Below are 22,157 nucleotides of genomic sequence, written 5' to 3'. Positions count from 1 at the left end.
TTCATCTTTTAGAGATTCCAGCTGAAACATTTATAGATGAAGTGATAAAATGAGTTTTGCTTCAAAATAATAACACAGCACAACAACTTTGTTAATACTTAGGGTTTAAATTTCACAAGCACGACTGACCTCCGTGCTCCACCGAGTCCGGGGAAGCTGACTGGCCTCCTCACAATACCATGAGCTGGTCCGCACAGGCTGGCAGCGACGGGAACCTTATCCGTTGCGCTTCAGGCTTTCCCCGCCCATTACTCTGAGAACCAATCATGGAGCTGGCTTCGGACGTCCGACCAATCAGTGATCTCGACTCCTGCCCCCCCCCCCCCCCACGTCCTCGCTTGTGAGGCGTGTGAGGCGGCGCCATGTTTCAAGGGCAGCGGGCTTGGTTCTGCCGCAGCGTCAGCTGCAACCTGAGGCAGTTCTGGGGTAGGAAGCTGGGCAGAAGCGGGTGGGTGAGGTGGGGAGGGGAGCACCCCCTCCTCTCTCTGGTACCTTGGCCGCAGGACACTTGATGGGCTTACCCTGTGCTCTTGCCTCCACAGTGGCCGAAGGGGGGACCATCAGTGACCCGAGGGCCGCCGATTTCTTGTTCAGCTGCGATGCCTCACACCCAGACACGCTGAGGTACCTGAAGCCCACCTGGCAGTACGTTTTGGGTCATGAGGAGCCAGGAGTTGGAGATAGAAGTTGCAGTCCACTAATAAATATTTATAATAGGAAGATACTGGAAACGAGCAAGTTTTCAGTCCAGTCCTAAATGTTCGGGGAGGAAGTAGGCGTGGGAATAGCTAACCTTTCTTCTCTCTTTTCTGCCGCAATGGCATGGCTTCCTACCTGGTCCTCAGATCTTTTCCCGAGTTCCAGTGGTGTGTTTCCATTTGAATCTCCCACATCCCCGTGGCGCCTTGAAGGACCCTCATATTCAACATGTTTAAACCAAATCTCCTGATTGCCTCTCATACCTGTACCAGCTGCTGTGTTCTTAAACTTAAAACCTTGGTAGTTTCTTTTGAATAATAACCCCTATCCCCATTAATCCATTAATTAATCCAATTAATCCATGACCAAACACCATGGATTGTGCCCCTGTAAATGTTCTTTGTTCTTCCTGCCACTATCTTAGTATACACCGTAAATTACCTCTTACCCCCAAATCACAGTAGTCTATCTGAGAGGTTGCTGTGCCTCCAATCTGTCCACCTGTGATCCCCCTTCACATTGCGGTCCGATTATGTTTACAAAACAGACGTCTGATCACCGTCCTGGCTGATCCCCTTCTCACCCCTTCACTCCCCTGCCCCCAGTCTCCTGATTACCTACCAATAATTCTCTTTCCGTTCATTTATTCTGTTTTGAAATGTTGAGTACATTCTTGTTCATTTCATAATTTCAAATATTTCCTTTCTTTCTCCTAGAATATATCAGAGTCTTGATTACATAGAAGATAATGCTACAGTTTTTCACGCCTGCTATCTCTCTGCAGTAGCTAATGCTGAAATAAAAAACTCGGTGGCTTTAGGTCATTTTATTCTTCCTCCTGAATGCCTTCAAAAAGGTTAGCAAAGATCTTTCATCTAATCTCTGTTAGACTGCCAAATCCAGCTGTGTCACCCAACTTTACTGATCTTTGTTCTCAGAGATTTTTGTGTTTTGTATCATTTAATATAAATAGAAAAGCATGTACTTTGGATCAGATTGCCTTGGGTGTGCATCCTCGCTTTATTTATCATTCATTCACACGTTCACTGAGCTCTTATTGAGCTCTTATTGTGTGCCACGTTTCAACCAAGGTGCTGGGGATTCAGTGGTGAGTAAGATACAGATCTTGTCCTCACAGTGTTCACTGGCTAGGATCCAACACTTACTAATTTTGTCACCTCCCGAGTTGTTTTGAAGATAAAATGAGATAATATATTAAGTAGTCTGACCTGTGAGTATATAATAAATGTTCGTTGCTAGTTTTGAATCCACCATTATTTTTCTGGATGTTTTTCCTGATATTTCAAGATTCAGTGTGATAATAAACCCATATATTTATATTGTTCTTTATATTATTGAAAGTACTTTCACATTAATTATTTCAGCAACCCTATCAAGTAAAGGGCAAGTGAATAAATTGCTTCTGAGATTGGTCCTTTTAGTTTTCCCTGCTTGGAACCCCCTTTCTTATCCTGTTCTGTCCAAATCCTACCTATCTTTTATGGACTAACTTTAAATATCCCATTTTTCTAGGTCTTGCATTATTATCCAATTCCTGATGTGTTTTTCTATGTGTATGTGTCCATCCCTAGAAAGACAGACTGAAAGTAGTAAAAATTCCCAGTGAGCAGAGTATTTAAAAAAAAACAAAAAAACTTGAAAAATGTTTCTATAGAAGAGCTTTGGAAACCCCAAAGATTGGGTTCCTTCTATAGTTGATGTCCTGGTGAGACCTAGTTATAATTTATAAAAATAAATTGTTCTAAGTGGTTATGCAAATAAATTAATGACTGGATAGGAGAATTGACTTACTCAAAAACTGGAAATCAGAGAATACCCACCTTCAGGGAACTTATATTGTGGAATGACTATCTGATCTAATTTTAAATTATCACTCCTATTAAGTCTTTGTGTTTAGCATCTTACATTAAAATGCATTAAATTTTTTTTTAAAAAAATCTGTTTTAAATGGAAACATGATCCTTTTTAAAAATGAAAAGTATGCATTATTATTCACCTAGACCAGGATTGTCTAGTAGAAGTGTGAGAGGCAAACAAGCAAGTGTAAGCCACATACTAATTTAAAATTTTCTAATACCCACATTAAAACTAATAAGAGATGAAGTTAATTTTAAGAAATGTTTTATTTAACCTAATGTATCTAAAATATTATCATTTCAATATATAATCAATATAAAAATTATTGATAAACTTTACATTCTTTTTTGATACTGGATTTGAAATCCATTGTTTATTTTAAACTTACAGCACGTCTCATTTTGGACTAGCCACACATCTCAATATGTATCTAGTCTAGTGGCTGCTATATTGGACAGCTTAGGTCTAGAGGAATGTTAACTTTTTGTCCTTTAGTGGGCTACTGTGGAAACTTTTGAGATCATTGATTTAAGATAATTTCATAGTCCTTTGACATGCTGAGCATTGTAGAATTCCTGTACTACCACGCCCACTAGACATGTTGTTCATCCAACCTCTTTTTTAACGAAGTAAATTCTTGAAGCACTCTACAGATTCAGGAATTTTATGCCTTTTATTTATTTATTTATTTATTTGCGGTACGCGGGCCTCTCACTGTTGTGGCCTCTCCCGTTGAGGAGCACAGGCTCCGGACGCGCAGGCTCAGCGGCCATGGAATACGCCCAGCCGCTCCGCGGCATGTGGGATCTTCCCGGACCGGGGCACGAACCCATGTCCCCTGCATCGGCAGGCAGACTCTCAACCACTGCGCCACCAGGGAAGCCCTATGCCTTTTATTTTGACTAGACAGTTGTCTTCTTTATAATGCTTGGCCTAAAGACACTGACATCGGATGAAGATATGTATTACAGCTAAGAAAGTTTACAACAATGATTCTCATAATGCACTGGAGTCATCTGGAGAGTTTGTTAGAAATGCAATTCCCCAGCTTCTCCTCAATGATCTGGTTCAATAAGAATCTGCATTTTAAACAAGTATCTTAGGTACTTTTGATGCAAGTGGAATAATACTGACTTAGAAATTTGAAACCTAAACAAAATTCAGAAAATTCTACAAAGTTACTTTTTAAAAAACAGTATTGGATTTGTTTTTCTTACTACAGAAATAAGAAGAAAAATTGGTAGTTTTATTTGGGAACAAGACCAACATTCTCTGATAGAAAAGGTAAGAGTAAATTAAGGTGTTCGATTAGAATCTACAGTTTCAAAAATTTTGAAAGCAATGTAATCTTAAAAATGCTTACTTGTGATATGTTAGCACCAATGACCCAGAGTAAGGAACTTAAAGGACATGCTTTTATTGAACATATCTAGTTTGACATTATTTTTACACTAGTACCTTAGTAAAATTGAGATATTTTTGTATGAATAAAATTATTCACGTAAAAACTTGAAAATTTGAAAAAACTTGAAAATCTCAGTAATATTAAGGGAGTAATAGGTACACAGTATTTACCAGTTCTTTACTGCCAGTGTAGATGCTATTTGATTAATTCCTGTGTTGTACCATTTGTTAAATGTTATGAATAATACCCCTTAATAAATGTGTGCAATACTGAAAGTTTTTTAGCTTTTGCCATCCTGCCTCAAATTTGCCTATGCTTGTGACTTACTTCAGAATCTTTATGCAAAGCCAAATTTGGGATAATTTGAGCATCAAAAAGAATAATGGATTATAATACATTAATTTTTAAAAATATAAATTTATTTATTTTTGGCTGCATTGGGTCTTTGTTGATGCTCACGGGCTTTCTATAGTTGCAGCGAGCGGGGGCTACTCTTCATTGTGGTGGGTGGGCTTCTCATTGCGGTGGCTTCTCTTGTTGTGGAGCATGGGCTCTAGGCGCGCGGGCTTCAATAGTTGTGGCATGCAGGCTCAGTAGTTGTGGCTTCCGGGCTCTAGAGCGCAGGCTCAGTAGTTGTGGCGCATAGGCTTAGTTGCTCCGCGGCATGTGGGATATTCCCAGACCAGGGCTCGAACCCGTGTCCCCTGCATTGGCAGGTGGATTCTTAACCACTGCACCACCAGGGAAGCCCATACATTAAATTTTTTTAAAAAATCCGTGATTCCATAGTGATACTCCAAAAGCATAAAGAAAGAAAAAAGGAAGAACAGAGGAAGGAAAGGAGGAAGAAAGGTGGAAAAGAAAGAAGGAAGGAAGCAAGGAAGGAAGGAAGGAAAGGGTGGGATAAGGGAAAATTTCCTTTCAGAATAAAAGGTAATAAACGAAGAAAGGATGATAGAATAGAAAATTCGCACTGTACCACCCCCAGTAAAATAATTGGTTTAGGCAAGTGTCATTAATGGGTGTTAAAATCATGATCTAAGATGATCACTTCATTGATGATCACTTATTAATTACAAAGGCAAGCAATGCTTGTACCTTTACAATGGAGGGACCTGGCAGACGCCACCATAACCAACTGATAAAATTTAGCATCACCAATATTGGAACAACCTCTTGTTATGTTCAGCTCGATGTGATATAATAAAAAGTACACAATATAGGGAATTCTCTGGGGATCCAGTGGTTAAGACTCGGCACTTTCACTGCCATGGCCCCGGTTCGAATCCTGGTCGGGGAAATAAGATCTCGCCCACCTCATGGTGCCAAAAAAAGAAAAGTACACAATATTATCTTGTAGTGTTCTTGTTCAAAATTGTGAATCTAATCATGAGTAAATACTCAGATAATTCCAGATTATGGAACATGTCACAAAGCAACTAACTGGCTTAGACTCTTTAAAACAATGTCATAAAAAAACGAAAAAAAACAGGGAAGACTGTTCTAGATTGAGACATAAGTACCAAATGTGATGTATGAACCTTGAATGGATTGTGGATTTTTTAATTTAAAAAAATGTAAAAAAGAAATTTTGAGAACAGTTGGAAAAATTTAAATATGCAATGTATATATTAGGTGATATTGAGTTAATGTTAATTTTCTTAATTATGATAGTGGTATTAAAATGATAAAATAATGTTGTTGTTTTTTTAGAAAATGCATGCTAAAGATTGAGTGAAATGTCATAATATCTGCAAATATTTTCAAATGGTCCAGCAAAAATAAAAAATGAGAGAGAGAGGGCATGCAGGGTGGCAAAAATGTTAACACTTTGTGAATCTGGGCAAAAGGTATATAGTACTTATTGTATTATTCTTTAACTTTTCAGTAAGCTTGAATTTTTTCAAAATAAAAAGAGAGAAAATCTCTATGTCTAAAGCCCAGCAATTAATTTATGCATTTTGTATTCCTTTCATTAACTTGTTATTTCTTCCCAAAGTGTCATCATCTGAAAATAATAGCTCTTTTAGTATCGTTGGCTATGTTGTACTAAGGATCAAATATCTAATCCTTGACTTGTCAGAGTGTTTCCAGGGACATGAGTGGTGGTAGAATGGTTATTATTTGATAATAATTATTGAGTGTACCGAAAGGCCCTTAAAGTTCGTTAATTTAATCATTCTGTTTTAGAAATGAGAAAACTGAGGTAAGAAGGTAAAGACCTGACTTAGTTCACATAACCAGATGTTAGCAAAGTGGAACCAGATTTTCTCAGCTCCAACCCAATCCAATGTTTTTTTCTACTAAAAAATTAGTAGCACATGCCTGTACTGACTGTTGACTCTAGAAATTGTATGATTATACGATAAAGGATTTTGTTCTTTCAAATATTGATTGATGTTGAATATTATCCAATTATAATAATGTAACCATGGAATATGTAAGTAGAAGGTACTTCATCCAATGGCAATAATAAGGGTAAATCTGGGGACTTCCCTGGTGGTCCAGTGGTTAAGAATCCGCCTTCCAATACAGGGTATGTGGGTTCAATCCCTGGTCAGGTAACTAAGATCCCGCATGCCATGGGCAACTAAGCTCTAGAGCCCACGTGCCACAGCTAGAGAGAAGCCACAGACAAGCCTTCACGCTGCAACCAAGACCTGATGCAGCCAAATAAAGAAATAAATTTTTTTATAAAGGGTAAACCTGGAAGGTAATTTGGGGAACATTATTATTGTTTGGAGTGGATTTGTGACCAAATATAGAAATTTCCTAATGGCATATTAAGTAAACATATTATGTGATAGGTACCAGTATCTGAGGTCAGTCACTTTCACATAATCTTTTGGAAAAGCTTAATATACATTTAGTTCTTTTGTAACTTCATAGCTAAATACTCCACTTTAATTTTTAAGGGGAAACTTAATTTGTTCAGCTTACTTCATATTTTTGATTTGTAGCTCACAGGAAGCCTAGGAGTTTTCAAGTCAAGGATTTTAAGAAAGTTTAAATTAATAATACTTTTTTTGGTTTCCTTATTTTTTTTAACTAAAAAGTAATATGACCACATTAGGGAAAATTTCAAAAAATCAAAAAGAGAATAAAATCAGTCAGTTTTACTATCTAATACAAACACAGCTGATATTTTAAAAATCCTGGTCTTCTTTCTTTACATATATCTAAAAATATATAATATAATTCTGTGTGTGTATGTGTGTGTGTACAAAATTTTGTGAGTTTTTCCCACCAAGCTAGATGGGATGGACCTGAGTGTATAAATATTTTTGTGACTCTTGATATATATTGCCAATTTTTTTCTTTACTTTTTTAAAAAAATTATTGATTGCATCATTGGTGTGCTGATTTTTTTCAATGTGATTTCTTTTGCTCTCCTCAGCATGATGAAGTAACACCAAATGAAATAAAGTCCCTTAGGGAAAGCAGTGTACTAGCAACAGATCACAAAAAAGAATTATCTAAAAGGTACTGAATTTGTATACTTCACTGATATTCAATTAAGTATAGACACCTTTGAACACTGTGTGTTTATTTCATTTAATTTTCACAGTCGTCTTATGAGATTGATATCATTATCACCATTGCCATTTTACAGAAAAAGAGATCAAGTATATATAGATTAAGTAATTTGCCCAAAGTCATACAAACTTTTACTAAATGGGAAGAAGCAGGATTTGAACTGGGTCAGTCTAATTCCAGAATGCATGCATTTAACTATTATGCTAGACTATCCTTGCAGAAAATAAACAAAAATTTTATGTATATTTTGATCACTGTTACATTATTTTTAAACTATGTATTATAATAAGAAAGAAAGAAATATTAGCAGTAATTTTATTAGGATTGGAAGTTCTGGGTGATTTCCCCCTTTCCTTCCCAAATTGTTCGTAAAGTGGCTACTTTGGTTTAAGAAATTAAAATTATATCTTAAAAGACAAACAGACATGAACTTGCCATTGTGTTAGGTCCAATCTCTGAGAGGCCCCCTTGTTTCAGACTTACTCATTATCTAGTCCTAATTCTGTATTTTCCAGTTCAGTGGTTTTCATATGTTCATAGGGAGCATTAACGATATGAAAGTCTGGTATTTAGCTGCTGAAATAAAAATGATCTTTCTTCAATATAAGAATTAATGAGTTTAATTTATATAGTTTTTTAATTTTAAGTTTTTTCCCATAATTTTTTATACCTTTTGTACCTCCTGTTTTTCTTTAATTTGAAATAAGTTATTATCTGATTTAACACAAAGTTTTATATTTAATTATTTTAAGTTTAGTAAACTATTGCTTCATGGTCCTATGACTTCTAGATAATCCACCACTTGGGTTTGAGTATCCATATTCTAGATCTTTGGGATCTCTATGTATAGCACTCCTTTGAACTTGTTATGGTTTCTGAGATAAGAAGCTGGTAAGGAGAGGAAGAAAAATGAAATAGAAGTAGGAGAAAATGGTTATTCTAAGTGACCTTGTAAGAGAAGAATGGGAAATAGAAATTAAAAAGTAAAGTAACTCCCAGTGATTCACTTGACTTGGAAAGACATCAGATATATATATGGTTTGTTTTTTTTTTTCAAGAAATGGTTGTCCTGGGACTTTCCTGGAGGTCCAGTGGTTAAGACTCCACTCCCAATGCATGGGGCCCACGTTTGATCCCTGGTCAGGGAACTAGATCCTGCATGCTGCAACTAAGAGCCTGAATGCTGCAACTAAAATATCCCACATGCCACAACTAAAGATCCCGAGTGCCGCAACTAAGACCCGGCACAAGCAAATAAATTTAAAAAAAGAAGAATTAAAAAAAAAAGAAAAAAGAAATGGTTGTCCTGCAAAATGCAGAAGCATAAGGAAAAGATTGATAATATGACTACCAAAAATATTTTAAACTTGCACATGGAAATAAAAATACCATAAACCAAGACAAAAGAAAAATATACACTTGAAAAAGTATTTGACAAAGGCTATTTTCCTTAATATACAAAGAGGGCTTACAAATCTGGGGAAAATATGTCCAGTATTTTCCAATAACAACAACAAAAATAGACAAAGTAGGTGTCTACTTAGAGCCTTTTTCTTTGTAGAACCACCAGAGGGTGCAGTGCAAACATAGATAAAATACACTTTGTCCCTACTCGAAGTTTATTTTTTTGGCATGCTACTAGTGATAGTGAACACTAAGTGGTGAGCTAGTTTTTGAACACTTGCCAAATACAAGACATTTGTGAGCTAAGCAGTTCACAGTATTTCATTTGATTCTCACAACCTTATAAGATAGTTAAATAGCATTAGCCTCGTTTTACAATTGAGGAAACAGGTTCAGAGAGCTAAATAATTCATCCAATATTATTTAAGTAGTGAACATAATTTGACACCGACTCTAGCTGATCCAGAGTCCAAACTCTTAATCACTATGCTGTTTTCCTTTCCCAGTAAGTTCCCAGATCTTCTGAAAATGGCATGAATTTTTGCTTATTGTTCTTGTTCTTAATTATTTTATTATAAATATAATGCATGTAATTTGTCAAGATGGAAAATGCTAAAAAAAGAAAAACTACTAAAAAAGAAAAGAATAAAGAAAATTTAAATTATAAGCAAACCCACCACTCAGATAACCACCATCAACATTAGTACATTTCTTGCTAGCTTTATATAGACATACACATTAAGCAGAGTTGAGGTCAGACTGCAGATATAGTCTGTCTCTTGATTTTCCATTTAATATTCTATGGCCAGTTCCCCATTCTGAAAAACCTTATTTAATATTATGATTTGTAATGGCTGTATATGGCATTTAATCTTATTGTCTGTTTAACCACCTTCCTTTAATTTTTTTTTTTAAAAATTACAATTTGTTACTCTTGTGGCACCTTCTTGAACATCTTTTTAAAAATAAATCTTTCTCTACTTTTTAGATTTTTTTTTCTTTTGGCCGTGGCACGTAGCTTGTGGGATCTTAGTTCCCCAACCAGGGAAGAACCCGGGCCCTTGGCAGTGAAAGCACAGAGTCCTAACCACTGGACCACCAGGGAATTCCCTTGATAATTTTCTTAATGTAAATTCTCAGATGTGGAATTTACGGTATTAATGAGGTATGAGTGTTTTTAAAGGCCATGATGCCTATTGTCAGTTGCTTCCCTCAAAAGTACAAATTTAAAACTGCCACCAGTGTTGGTCTCACCACATCCTCATCAGTATATTGAGTATTAATAAGAAGGCTTGTGCTAATTTAATAGATGAAAAATAGCATCTTGTTTTTTGTGGGGCTTTCTTGCAGTACGCGGGCCTCTCACTGCTGTGGCCTCTCCCATTGTGGAGCACAGGCTCCGGATGCGCAGGCTCAGCGGCCATGGCTCACGGGCCCAGCCGCTCCGCGGCATGTGGGATCTTCCCGGACCAGGGCACGAACCCGTGTCCCCTGCATCGGCAGGCGGACTCTCAACCACTATGCCACCAGGGAAGCCCAGCATCTTGTTTTAATTTGTATTTTTCTTTGATTACTAGTAGGTTTGAATCTTTTTGAATTTATTAGCATTTTACATTTTCTTTTCTGTGACTTGTTTTTATCCTTCCTCCATTTTCTATTGGGAGTTACTGCTTTTCTTATCAACTTGTCTGACATTTTTAGCTATATTATCCTTTTGCCAGTTTGTCACATTATTTCCTCAGATTGTTCTCTGGCTTATGTTTTTTAGAGATACAAGCTTTGAGTTTTTACATTGTTAAACTAATCACTTTTCCTTTATTATTTCTTCTATCGCTTTTATGTTCAGAAAAGTCCTTTCCCATTCAGGTATCAAATTGGTTTTTAATTCTGCAGATAGTTATTTTGATGTATGGTAATAGGTGAAGATCGAAGTTTATTTTTGTCTTACAAATAAGAATTTTCCACCAGTTTTTTAAGAATAAATCTATCTCCAACTGATGTGATTTCCATTCTCATATGTTGTGTTTAATGTCTGGAGATATGTTTTTAGACTATTTGTTTTATTCCATTAATCTATGGATCTATTTTGATATCAACATAATATTCTTTTAAATTATATAACTTTATGTATTTTAATACCTGACAAGGCAAGTAAATACCAAACTCATTACTCTCCTTTTATTTTTATTTATTTCAGATGATACTGTTCATATGTGGAATCTAAAAAAATTATACAAATGAACTTATATGCAAAACATAAACAGACCCACAGACATAGAAAGCAAACTTATGGTTACCAAAGGGGAAAGGTGGGGGGAGGGATAAATTAGGAGCATGGGATTAACATACACACTCTATATAAAACAGATCGTCAACAAGGACCTACCGTATAGCACAGGGAATTTTTTTTTTAACATCTTTATTGGAGTATAATTGCTTTACAATTGTGTGTTAGTTTCTGCTTTATAACAAAGTAAATCAGTTATACATATACATATATCCCCATATCTCTTCCCTCTTGCGTCTCCCTCCCTCCCACCCTCCTTATCCCACCCCTCTAGGTGGTCACAAAGCACCAAGCTGATCTCCCTGTGCTATGCGGCTGCTTCTCACTAGCTAGCTATTTTACATTTGGTAGTGTATATATGTCCATGCCACTCTCTCACTTTGTCACAGCTTACCCTTCCCCCTCCCCATGTCTTCAAGTCCATCCTCTAGTAGGTCTGCGTCTTTATTCCCGTCTTGCCCCTAGGTTCTTCATGACCACTTTTTTTTTTTTTTTAGATTCCATATATATGTGTTAGCACATGGTATTTGTTTTTCTCTTTCTGACTTCACGCTGTATGACAGACTCTAGGTCCATCCACCTCACTACAGATAACTTCGTTTCTTTTTATGGCTGAGTAATGTTCCATTGTATATATGTGCCACATCTTCTTCATCCATTCATCTGTTGATGGACACTTAGGTTGCTTCCGTGTCCTGGCTATTGTAAATAGAGCTGCAATGAATATTGTGGTACATGACTCTTTTTGAATTATGGTTTTCTCAGGGTATATGCCCAGTAGTGGGATTGCTGGGTTGTATGGTAGTTCTATTTTTAGTTTTTTAAGGAACCTCCATACTGTTCTCCATAGTGGCTGTATCAATTTACATTCCCACCAACAGTGCAAGAGGGTCCCCTTTTCTCCACACCCTCTCCAGCATTTATTGTTTGTAGATTTTTTGATGATGGCCATTCTGACCGGTGTGATACTCTCCTTTTAAAATTCTCTTCCTTAGTTCTTCATGTTTACTTATTATTTTTCTACTTTCAAATTTTAATTATTTTTTAGGAAATATATTCATATGGTTCAAAATCCAAGATACACAAAAGGGGAAACTATGAAATATACTGGCTCCTAGATAGCCAGTTTCCCTCTCAGAGGCAACCAGTGTTATCAGTTTCTTATATATGCATATACTACTTCACAAATAGTAATATTCTATAAACATTGTTCAGCACCTTGCCTTTTTTCTCTTAATAATTTACCTTGGAGATCATTCCATATTACTACATAAAGAGCTTTTTCATTTTTGTGCTGTGTAGTATTTTATTGTATGGATTACCATAATTTATTTAACTAGTCTCCTATTTTACTGGACTTTCAGGTAATTTCTAAGTTGCTGTTAAAAACAGTGCTTCAGTGATTGATCATGTAATGTCATTTTGCATGTGTGCGAGTGTCTTTAGGGTAATTCTTAGAAGGGGAATTGCTAGGTCAAAAGGCATATACATTTTGTATCCTTGATACAATCATTGTCAAATTGCCCTCCATAGAGGTTAAACCAGTTTACATTCCTATTGTTTGAGTATTTAAGTACCTTTTCCAGGCTAGGGTAACCAGCCATCCAGGTTTGCTTGGGACTGTCCTGGTTTTAGCACTGAAAAGCCCATGTCCTGAGAAACCCCTCAATCTAGGGTAAACTGGGATGGTTAGTCACCATTCTTTCTTCTATACTTTCTCCAACACAGTGTGCTAACATATGTTTTGGTCTTTCCTAATCTGATAGATATAAAGTGGTATCTCACTCTAGTTTTTTGTCTGAATTGCCATTATGAGTGAGGTTGAATGTCTTTTCATATGTTTAAGAACCATTTATAATTCCTATTCTGTGAACTGTTTGTTCATATCCTTTGCACGTTTTTCTATTGACTTTTATTTTTTTGCAAGAACCCTTTATGTTTAGGAGAATGAATTTTTTGTGAAATAAATTACAGTTATTAGCTTATGTTTGTCTTTTGACTTTAAAAACGTTGGATTTTGCATGCAGAAATTTTTTACTATATGTATTCATTCTTATTAATATTTTCTTTAATGGCTTTTTGAGTTTTATGTCATAATTAGGAAAGTCTTCTCTAAGATTACTATTATTTTGCTATGGTTTCTTCTTAGTGATTTCTTTATTTTTAAATTCAAATCTTTGATACGTTTGGAATATATGTTGGTGTAAGATATGAGGTGGCGATTCACCTTCTTTTTTTTTTTTTCAGATAGTTACCTACTCTTGGCTATTGATTGAATAATTCATCTTTTTCCCCACTCTACTGAAATGCCACCTTTATCCTAGGTTAAATCCACATAAGTATCTGGGTCTATTTCTGGACTTTATATTCTATTCCATTAATTTGTCATGCAACAGTGCCATTCTGTTTCAGTTGTTTATAATATGATTTAATATCTAGAGCTAGTTCCTCCTCCTTACTCTTTTCCAAATTTTCTTAGTTAACTATTCTTCCTGGTTTACTTTTCCATCTGAGTTTTGGAACCAGCTTGTTCATATTAAAACAAAAATTTCTGTTGTTATTTTTAGTGACATTACAAAAAAATATAGATTAATTTAGGGAGACTTTGATGCTGAATCTTCCTATCTGAGAAAATGGTATTTTTTTCCTTACTTGTTCAAGTTTTCTTTTGTGGCCCTTAAAAAACACTTTCATATTTCCTTCATATAAATCTTATACTTCTTTTAAGATTATTCCTAGGTTTTTTTTTTCATTCTGTTGTAAATTTGTTCTTGCCTCCTATTAGATCTTCTAACATGTGATTGTTCATGTGAATTTTAGAATTATTTTTTTCTTAAACACTAAAATCCCTTTGGGATTTTATTGAGAATTGTATTAAAGGTTGAGAAGAATTGATGTCTTTATAATTTTCAGTATTCCTATCCAAAACAATGCTTTTTTGTTTTTCTTTATTTTTCTTTTCTATATCTTAGTAAAGTTTCCTGATTTTTCTACAGATAGAATCAGAAACTGCTAATTATGTTATTCCTAGATTTTTATGAATTTTGTTGCTATTGTGGATTAGATCATTTCTTCCTTCATTAGTTATTGCTGACATAGAAAAGTCATTTATTTGGGGGTATTTGTCTTATATTTACCCACTTGGAATCTTTAAGATTCTAAAAATATTTCAGTTGATTCTCTTGGCTTTTCAGGGTACACGTTTATATCATTTGTTAATAATGAAACTATTTCTTCTTCCGTTTCACTATATAACTCTTCCATTTCACTAGATATCTCTTCCATTTCTTTCTCTCCCCTCCCTCATCTCTTTTTGCTTGGCCAGAAATTTTAGAGCCATGACAAATAATAACAATGATAATGGGTATCCTTGTTTAGTCCCTGAGTTTTCTGGGAATATTGTTTTGCTTTATTTGTAGGATCTCATCCTAACTGAGCTATGGTTTCTTTTAGAAGAGCTTAGATGAACTCTAACTTTTAAACAAATTGAAAGTGAAACCTTTGTTATCACTCAGTGTAATTTTAGAATTTTTAGGAAAATAAATTTAAGGATGACTCCAATTTTTTATTAAGGTTTTTATTTTCATACAATTGTATTATCTATGGATTATATGTAGTCTAAATATAGTAAATTGTTATTTGGCAGTTAGAAAATAGGATATTTTAGTTGAAAACTGCTTAGCTCTTTAAAAATTAGAATATAATTAGTTATATACTATACAACCACACTCAGAATAATTTAACTTTTTTTCTTTTTAACTCAGAAGTCACTTAGTATACCTCATGATTTTCCCAGACATCATTTTTTATTTATTTTAAAGTGTGGAAATACGAATTAATAGAGTTCCAATTATTTGAACACTGAATAATAATAAATGCTGTGATTATTTAAAATGGAGCCTTTTCTTTTAACATATTTGAGATTACATATGTATATCTGTTTTTTATCTAATTATAAAGTATTATTGCATTATTATACTTTCAAAAATATTGAGAAAAAGACCCACGTCTGTATTTACTCAGTAAATATTTGTTTTATGAAGCAGCCCAGAAAGCCAAAAATATCTATATGGGCCCTTGTATTACTTAGAAGCACAAAGAAGTTCATAGTTAACGTTTTCACCCAGTAAGACTGAAGTCTGATCACAGAGCAATTAGATTGCTATAGATATTGACTGGAATCATTTCTCATTTGTAAAACAAGTCCAAAAAAATATAAAAATGACTTTCTATGTGTTTCTATATTTTATAGCACAGAAAAGCATTTTATAAGGACTCCAGTTGTAGAAAAGCAGATGTACTTCCCTCTTCAGAATTATCCAGTGAACAACATGGTAACAGGTAATTTAAAATAAAATTTAGAGTCAACCCAAGTAGGCAAGAAACAAGGGAATATTTTGTACAAAGTACAGCCCCCTCTATTTTACATGCTAATAGAAGACATCATTCACACGTTAAATAAATTCATCTGCAGAACTAATCCAAAGATAGGCTCCATATTTTCTGTGTTAAATTGCTGGCCTGTCCTGCCCCTAGACGTAGAGAATAGACTTGAGGACACGGGGAGGGGGAAGGGTAAGCTGAGACGAAGTAAGAGAGTGGCATGGACATATATACACTACCAAATGTAAAATAGATAGCTACTGGAAAGCAGCCACATAGCATAGGGAGATCAGCTTGGTGCTTTGTGGCCACCAAGAGAGGTGGGATAGGGAATGTGGGAGGGAGACGCAAGAGGGAGGAGATATGGGGATATATGTATATGTATAGCTGATTCAATTTGTCATAAAGCAGAATCTAACACGCCATTGTAAAGCAACTATACTCCAATAAAGATGTTTAAAAAAAATCCTGGCCTATGGGTAAGGTGAAAACACACCCCTGTTTACATAAGACAGTCCCAATTTATGCGTGTTGTCCTGGCATTAGCGTTTACTCTTTTTTATTTTTTTAACATCTTTATTGGAGTATAATTTCTTTACAATGGTGTGTTAGTTTCTGCTTTACTCTTAAGTGTCCCAATTTGGAAGATTAATTGTATGGACAATTCTAATTATAGTTTCCTTTGAGAATCTGATGAAACATAAGTCCCTTTCCCTAAGCATACACACACACAAACATAACATACAAATTTACATGTAATTTAAAGAGGCTCACATATGCCCAGAAGCCCTTTCATGGATCACCCAGGTGTCAATGGACTCCATATTTGGGTTTCCTAGTGCCCAACATAAAGAGAAGACAGCTAACTGAGGCTGACATTGAGAGGGTGCAAACAAGGGAACTAGTTGAAAAGTGACCATTGGGATTTAGATAGTGCTACGTGAGGTGAGATAAGGAAATAATATTTGGATAATTTGATCTGGGTAGTATTCAGCAGGGTCATCGATAATTTTAAAAATAGAGGGTTTAAAAAATTGTTTTTAAGACACTGCAATTAAACAGTATAGGCTTTTTGACATTTCATTATAAAATCATTTGTACATTTATCATTTTCTCTTTATTTAGCAGTGTCAAAACTACCTCTTGCAGCTAGTTCACAAATTCCTAAATGTCTTCTCTCATATTACTGTTCCTTCTAACCAATTTGTCTAGCCATTTGTTTTATTTTTTTTTCTTCTGTTCATTTGAGTGATGTAAAATAGCTTTCAGAAAAGCACTTCAAAAAGAACGTTTAATGTGTAGTTTTGGGCTGAGTGTTGGAGACATCAAAGAAAACTTCTATCCAACTGTGATAGTAGAAAAGTCAGTTTTGGAACTCTTAGGAGCAATTGTTGACTCCAAAGGACAATGAACTAAGTAGAAGTACAGTTGACCTTTGGACAACATGGGTTTGAACTATGAGGGTCCACTTATAAGAGGATTTTTTTCAATAATAAATGCTAGAGTTCTACATAATCCTCAGTTGGTTGAGTTCGTGGAAGTAGAACCACAGATAAGAGGAACCTTGAATCCCCAGGGCTAGCTATATATTATAAGTGGATTTTCGACTACAGGGTGGGTTGGCACCCTTAACCCCAACCTTACTGGTGAGTCAACTGTACTTAAGTACTAAGACTGGGAGTAGCTGATTGCTGCCTAGATTTATCCTTACACATACATATTCAGATAAAGTGTAGGTACCTTAAACCATGGTTGTGGTATAGTACTGGTATTGATTTTGCTTCAGGCAACTCCATCACCAGGTACTAAATATCTTTTGTTCATTTGGACTTACCAAGTGTTTGATAACATATTATAAAGATCAATGATAAATATTAAAATCAGCCACACAATAAAGACAAATGCTTAGTTTTGGACAAGTAACAATGTTGCTCTATGTTTCATTGCCATCTGACTGTTCAAAAAGACATGACAGTGTTATATAAAAGCAAACTAAAAAAGAACTGTAAAAATAATCATTAGTAGAATCTTTAAAGTATAATTTTAACCTGTGGTAAGCTGGTATTGATTTTATCAGTAGAAGTAAAATTTTTGATTTTTTTAATTTGTGCAATTGAATAATTATCTTCCTTCTTTATATTTCTAAATTAAATTTTAAAATAACACTTTCTTGGAAGAAAGCTTCATTTTTTAAAAGATAATTCAGGGACTTCTCTGGTGGTCCAGTGGTTAAGACTCCATACCCCTTAAGACTCCATGCTTCCATTTCAGGGGGCACGGGTTTGATCCCTGGTTGGGGAACTAAGATCCAGCACAGTATGGCCAAAAAAAAAAAAAAAAAAAAGATAATTCATTTGTCTTTAATTTTGAGGTAAAGTCCTTCCTTTTTTGTCATGCCCATCTGCTTGTACAGGAAGAAATAACTTCTTGTTGGGAAAATCATCTTGTGTTAATTGAAAATGTAGTGAGTGAGAGTTCTAATTTAGGCAGTGGTATCAATTTTTGTGACTATACCTTGACTGTCTCTTCCTCAAAATGGGTTGAGTTCAACTCAGTGAATGTTAAATCTCTTAAAATAAAACGAATTAGATGTTTGGTTTTAGAAAGTACAAGTTGGACTATACTGTAGAACAGGGTTTCTCAGTCCTGGAACTGCCGGCATTTTAGGACAGGTATTCTTTGTTGGAGAGGGCAACCCTGGCCAGTGCCCACTAGAGGCCAGTAGTATCCCATCCAGAAACCTTCCCCCACCCCCGTGACCCCTAAGTTGTGACAACCAAAAATATATACAGGCATTACCAATGTCCCATAAAATATCAACGGATTTTTTTTTTTGGTCTGTTTTTTGTTTTTGACTGGAATTAAATCCTCTAGGTCTGATATCACTGGTTATTACCCATGATAAAAAGTTCTGATTAACAGCTACATGTGTGATTAATAAAAGGAAAAAAATTACTAATAATGATAAATACCTTGCAGGCAAAAATTTTTAAACAAAAATTCTGATAATTAAAACTTTGGGAACTTATAGTAGATACTGTATTAATTATCTATTGCTGTGTAACAAATTGCTCCAAAACTTAGCAGTTTAAAACAATAGACACTTACTATTACATAGTTTCTGAGGGCCAGGAATCCTGGAGCATCTTAGTTGGATACTTCTGTCTCATAATCTCTAATAAGGTTGCAGTCACGTTGTTTGCCAGGCTGCAGTTATTTCAAGGGACAGCTGGGACTGGAAAATCCATTTCAAAGCTCATGGATGTGGTTGTTGGCAGGCCTTGGATTTTTGCTGGGTTTTGGCAAAAGGCTTAGACTCCTCACCAAGGGGACTTTTCCATAGGGCTGTTCACAACATGGTAGCTTTCTTTCCTCAGAGTGTGAAATGCAAGTGGGAGAAAGAGTGTGCCCAAGAGAGACAGGAGCCATGTCTTTTTTATATCCTATTCTCAGAAGTGACATATCATTACTTCTGCCAAGTGCTGCTGGTCATATAGACCAACCCAAGTACAAAGTAGGAGGAGACTACACAAATTCATAAATACCAGGAGATAGGGATCATTCAGGGCCATCTGGGGGGCGCTGGCTACCACAGACTCATATGGAATTGTCCACCAAGAATGCCTTTCCTAAGAACTCTCTTTTCTTCTTCCCAATTCATTTGGGTTACATTTTCTAAAACATGAGCTTGCTCCTACCCGCAACACTTGGTTTGGGAGTGAATGCCTGATCTGAGCTGGGCCAATCACAGTTCTTTGTCTGGATTTCTAGACATGGAATGCAACAAGTCATGTCATTCTTATTCAAGTGACCATAGCTCTAAGATATAAAACTTAAGAGCTATCAGCGGGCATGTTTTCTACCATGTACGGAAAGCCAGCTTGTGTCAAGAGAGGAAAATGAAACTAACATGCAGAGGAAAAAACTGGAGGTTAGTGACATGGCCATGAGAGCTGGTGCTAGTTATTTCTGACTCCCAGCAATATGTTTGTTATTTCCAACTCCCAGCAATATGTTTGCCTTCCTCATAGTTTGACTGATATGGCAATGTCCTTCCAGTAAACTCCCCTTGTGTTTAAGCTAGTTTAAATTGGGTGTATGTGAACTTCAGCCTAAAGTCCTAACTACTCCAAAACTGCTACAATAATCCATTTTTATGCATAAATGTCCTATCCTTCTTTAACTTACAGGAATATTTTTATTAATACGGTAATTATTTAAAAATTTTGTACCCTCATATATATCTTTAGAAACTTCACACAGTGTATATGTGCAATTAATTAAACATTAATATTTTTATGTGCTAGTTTATTTTACATAGAAATCTAGCTGTTAGGCAAAGACCATGAACAATATGGAGTATAGTAATTGTGCTTTAAAAGATTTTCTGAAGTAAATGGCTATGATTGAAATATCTTTAAAGATACGAGTCTATTTTATATGATTGGCTTCATAGTTAATTTATTAACTGTGAATTTATTATCTATTATTATAAACAATCAAACTGTATAGATAACCTGGTGATAATGGTGGTGGTCTAAATTCAGTCATCCCTGAGCTCTACCAGAATTTTTTTCATACAGTATCTACTTTTAAACCAGGTTTCAACTTTAGTATAAACCACAAACATATATTACACATGAAACATTATCACTCAGATGAGCAACTGCTATCAAGGAAATATTGCTTAAAGTCATTGAGTCCTTAAGCTCTCCCCATTCTAGGTTTTCTTTTTGATTCTCATATCTATTTCAGATTATTAATGACATCAGAATTCCTCACACCTGTAACCTTTGTTGACCAAGCAGTGATAACAATTTTCCTATTAATTTTTTAATAAAGACTATTATCTCAGTGTTAGCAGTGCAGGAAAGTGTCATTGCTCTACTAGGGAAGATGAGCTAGCTGTTTGTGCTGTGAGTAGCTAGTTGGATAGGTAATTCTAAGTGATTACATTCTAAGCCAGACACATGTCCCAGTTATTTTGGTCTAGGTACTTTTATGTTCCATCCCTAACCTGTACATCACACTCTCTGTAGTCAAAGTGCCAAATCAAGAATCTGTGTTTTAAAAGGAGGTAGAAGCCTGGGGGGATAGTGGTGAAGGGGGGAGGAAGGTGTTCCCTGATAATTATCAAGTTTCACAGAGAATCTTCTCACTGGTATTTCTTCTTTTTACTTCTTTTCTAAAAACATTCTTTGGGAATCTTATCTAATAAGTCAAAGACATTGAAAAGCAGATAATATGATAGAATTTCCTATATATATTTTATTCTGTAGGTTATATATCAATTGATGCCATGAAGAAATTTCTTGGGGAGCTACATGACTTCATTCCTGGAAGTTCAGGTTATTTGGCATACCATGTTCAAAATGAAATTAACATGTCTGCTATAAAAAACGAATTGAAGAGGAAATACTAAGTTAAATATTGTCCTTCTATCTCGGCATTTATTTTCTGTAAAATATTGCCAAAGATGTACATAATTTTAAATTCTCCTCTTTGGGACAGAGGGATGGGGAAATGGAAAAGAAAGAATTCATTCTTCCTCAAAATGTATCTTTAGGAAATTCAGATTCATTTGGCTCTGTGTTTTGACATTTGGGCTGGACTTTTCCCCTGCTTGTAAGGTTATGTCCACAAATTCTGAGTGCACAGTTGTTATGGAGTAATTGTCAATGAAACATACTTCATAAGAAGTCTTAATTTCTCTCTCGCTCTGTCAGATATTCTTTTGGCTTTAATGTTCTATTAATTATGCATATTTTTCTAGGATTAATGTTGTAAATGCTAAGTTTTATGATTCTGGTCATCTTATTTTGTCTAAAAAATTAGAACGCGATAGTTGAGTTTTGAATTACTGTTTCGGACTTGAAAAATATGTAAGAAAGTAAAAGTAAAACATTTTAATAATTCAGACTTCATGTATGGACAGTTTCTGATAATAAATGTATCAGAAGTGATTTCATGTAAACAAGTGTTATGTCTTCTGAAATGAACCCAAAAGGCGCCATAGAATCACAGCGCTGGAAAGGACCTTAGAGAATACTGAGTCCAGCCTGTTTGTTTTTAATGAGAAAATGAAGGCCTTGAGAAGTTGCCTTGCTTAGAGTGACTAACTGGGAGCTAAACCAGGACTGGAACACAACCCTCTTGATTTTCCAGGCCAGTGCTTCCCCACTCTCCCACATGGTATATGCTGTAGTCTATGTCAGATATAATAGCAGATCTGCAAAGGGGACTCAGAAACAAGCAAGCATGCTTGGCTTGTCTTTTAAATAAGCTGAAATAGTGTTGAGATTTAGTGATTTCAAGAGGCAGCTTCTTATCTTTATTCATATGATCATGCTATGTAGAATCTGGTGGGTTTATTACATTTTGGAGACTTGTAAATGACATACCTGTGAAGCCATGATCTTATTAAAACTGTACTTTCTTCTGGGAAGTGCATACCAGTTGTAGAATTATCTAAAGAAAATGAAATTTTTTTAGTGTTTGGATCATTTGTGTATATGTGGGCCCCGGACTTTCTCTCATGACTCAAATTCATAATACAAAATTTTA

The 22,157-nt window shown here is 35.3% G+C and overlaps 1 protein-coding gene across 1 annotated transcript; it reads left to right on the top strand.

Moving 5' to 3' along the window:
• Nucleotides 1-359: 359 nt before the first annotated feature.
• On the top strand, nt 360-21,434 carry TERB2 (telomere repeat binding bouquet formation protein 2). The gene is made up of 7 exons (XM_022587085.3): nt 360-426; nt 543-624; nt 1,416-1,555; nt 3,800-3,861; nt 7,380-7,465; nt 15,463-15,551; nt 20,873-21,434. Exons 1-7 carry the CDS (start codon nt 363-365, stop codon nt 21,013-21,015), a joined length of 666 nt encoding a protein of 221 aa, XP_022442793.3. The 5' UTR covers nt 360-362; the 3' UTR covers nt 21,016-21,434.
• The last annotated feature ends 723 nt before the right edge of the window (nt 21,435-22,157 follow it).

This window comes from Delphinapterus leucas, chromosome 2 (genome assembly GCF_059928025.1).
Source record: "Delphinapterus leucas isolate spDelLeu-1000000601 "Yukka" chromosome 2, BTC_Dleu_Yukka2, whole genome shotgun sequence".
Taxonomy (NCBI): Eukaryota; Metazoa; Chordata; class Mammalia; order Artiodactyla; family Monodontidae; genus Delphinapterus; species Delphinapterus leucas.
Note: the sequence above shows the minus strand (reverse complement) of the source record. Positions and strands in the feature narration are given on the sequence as shown.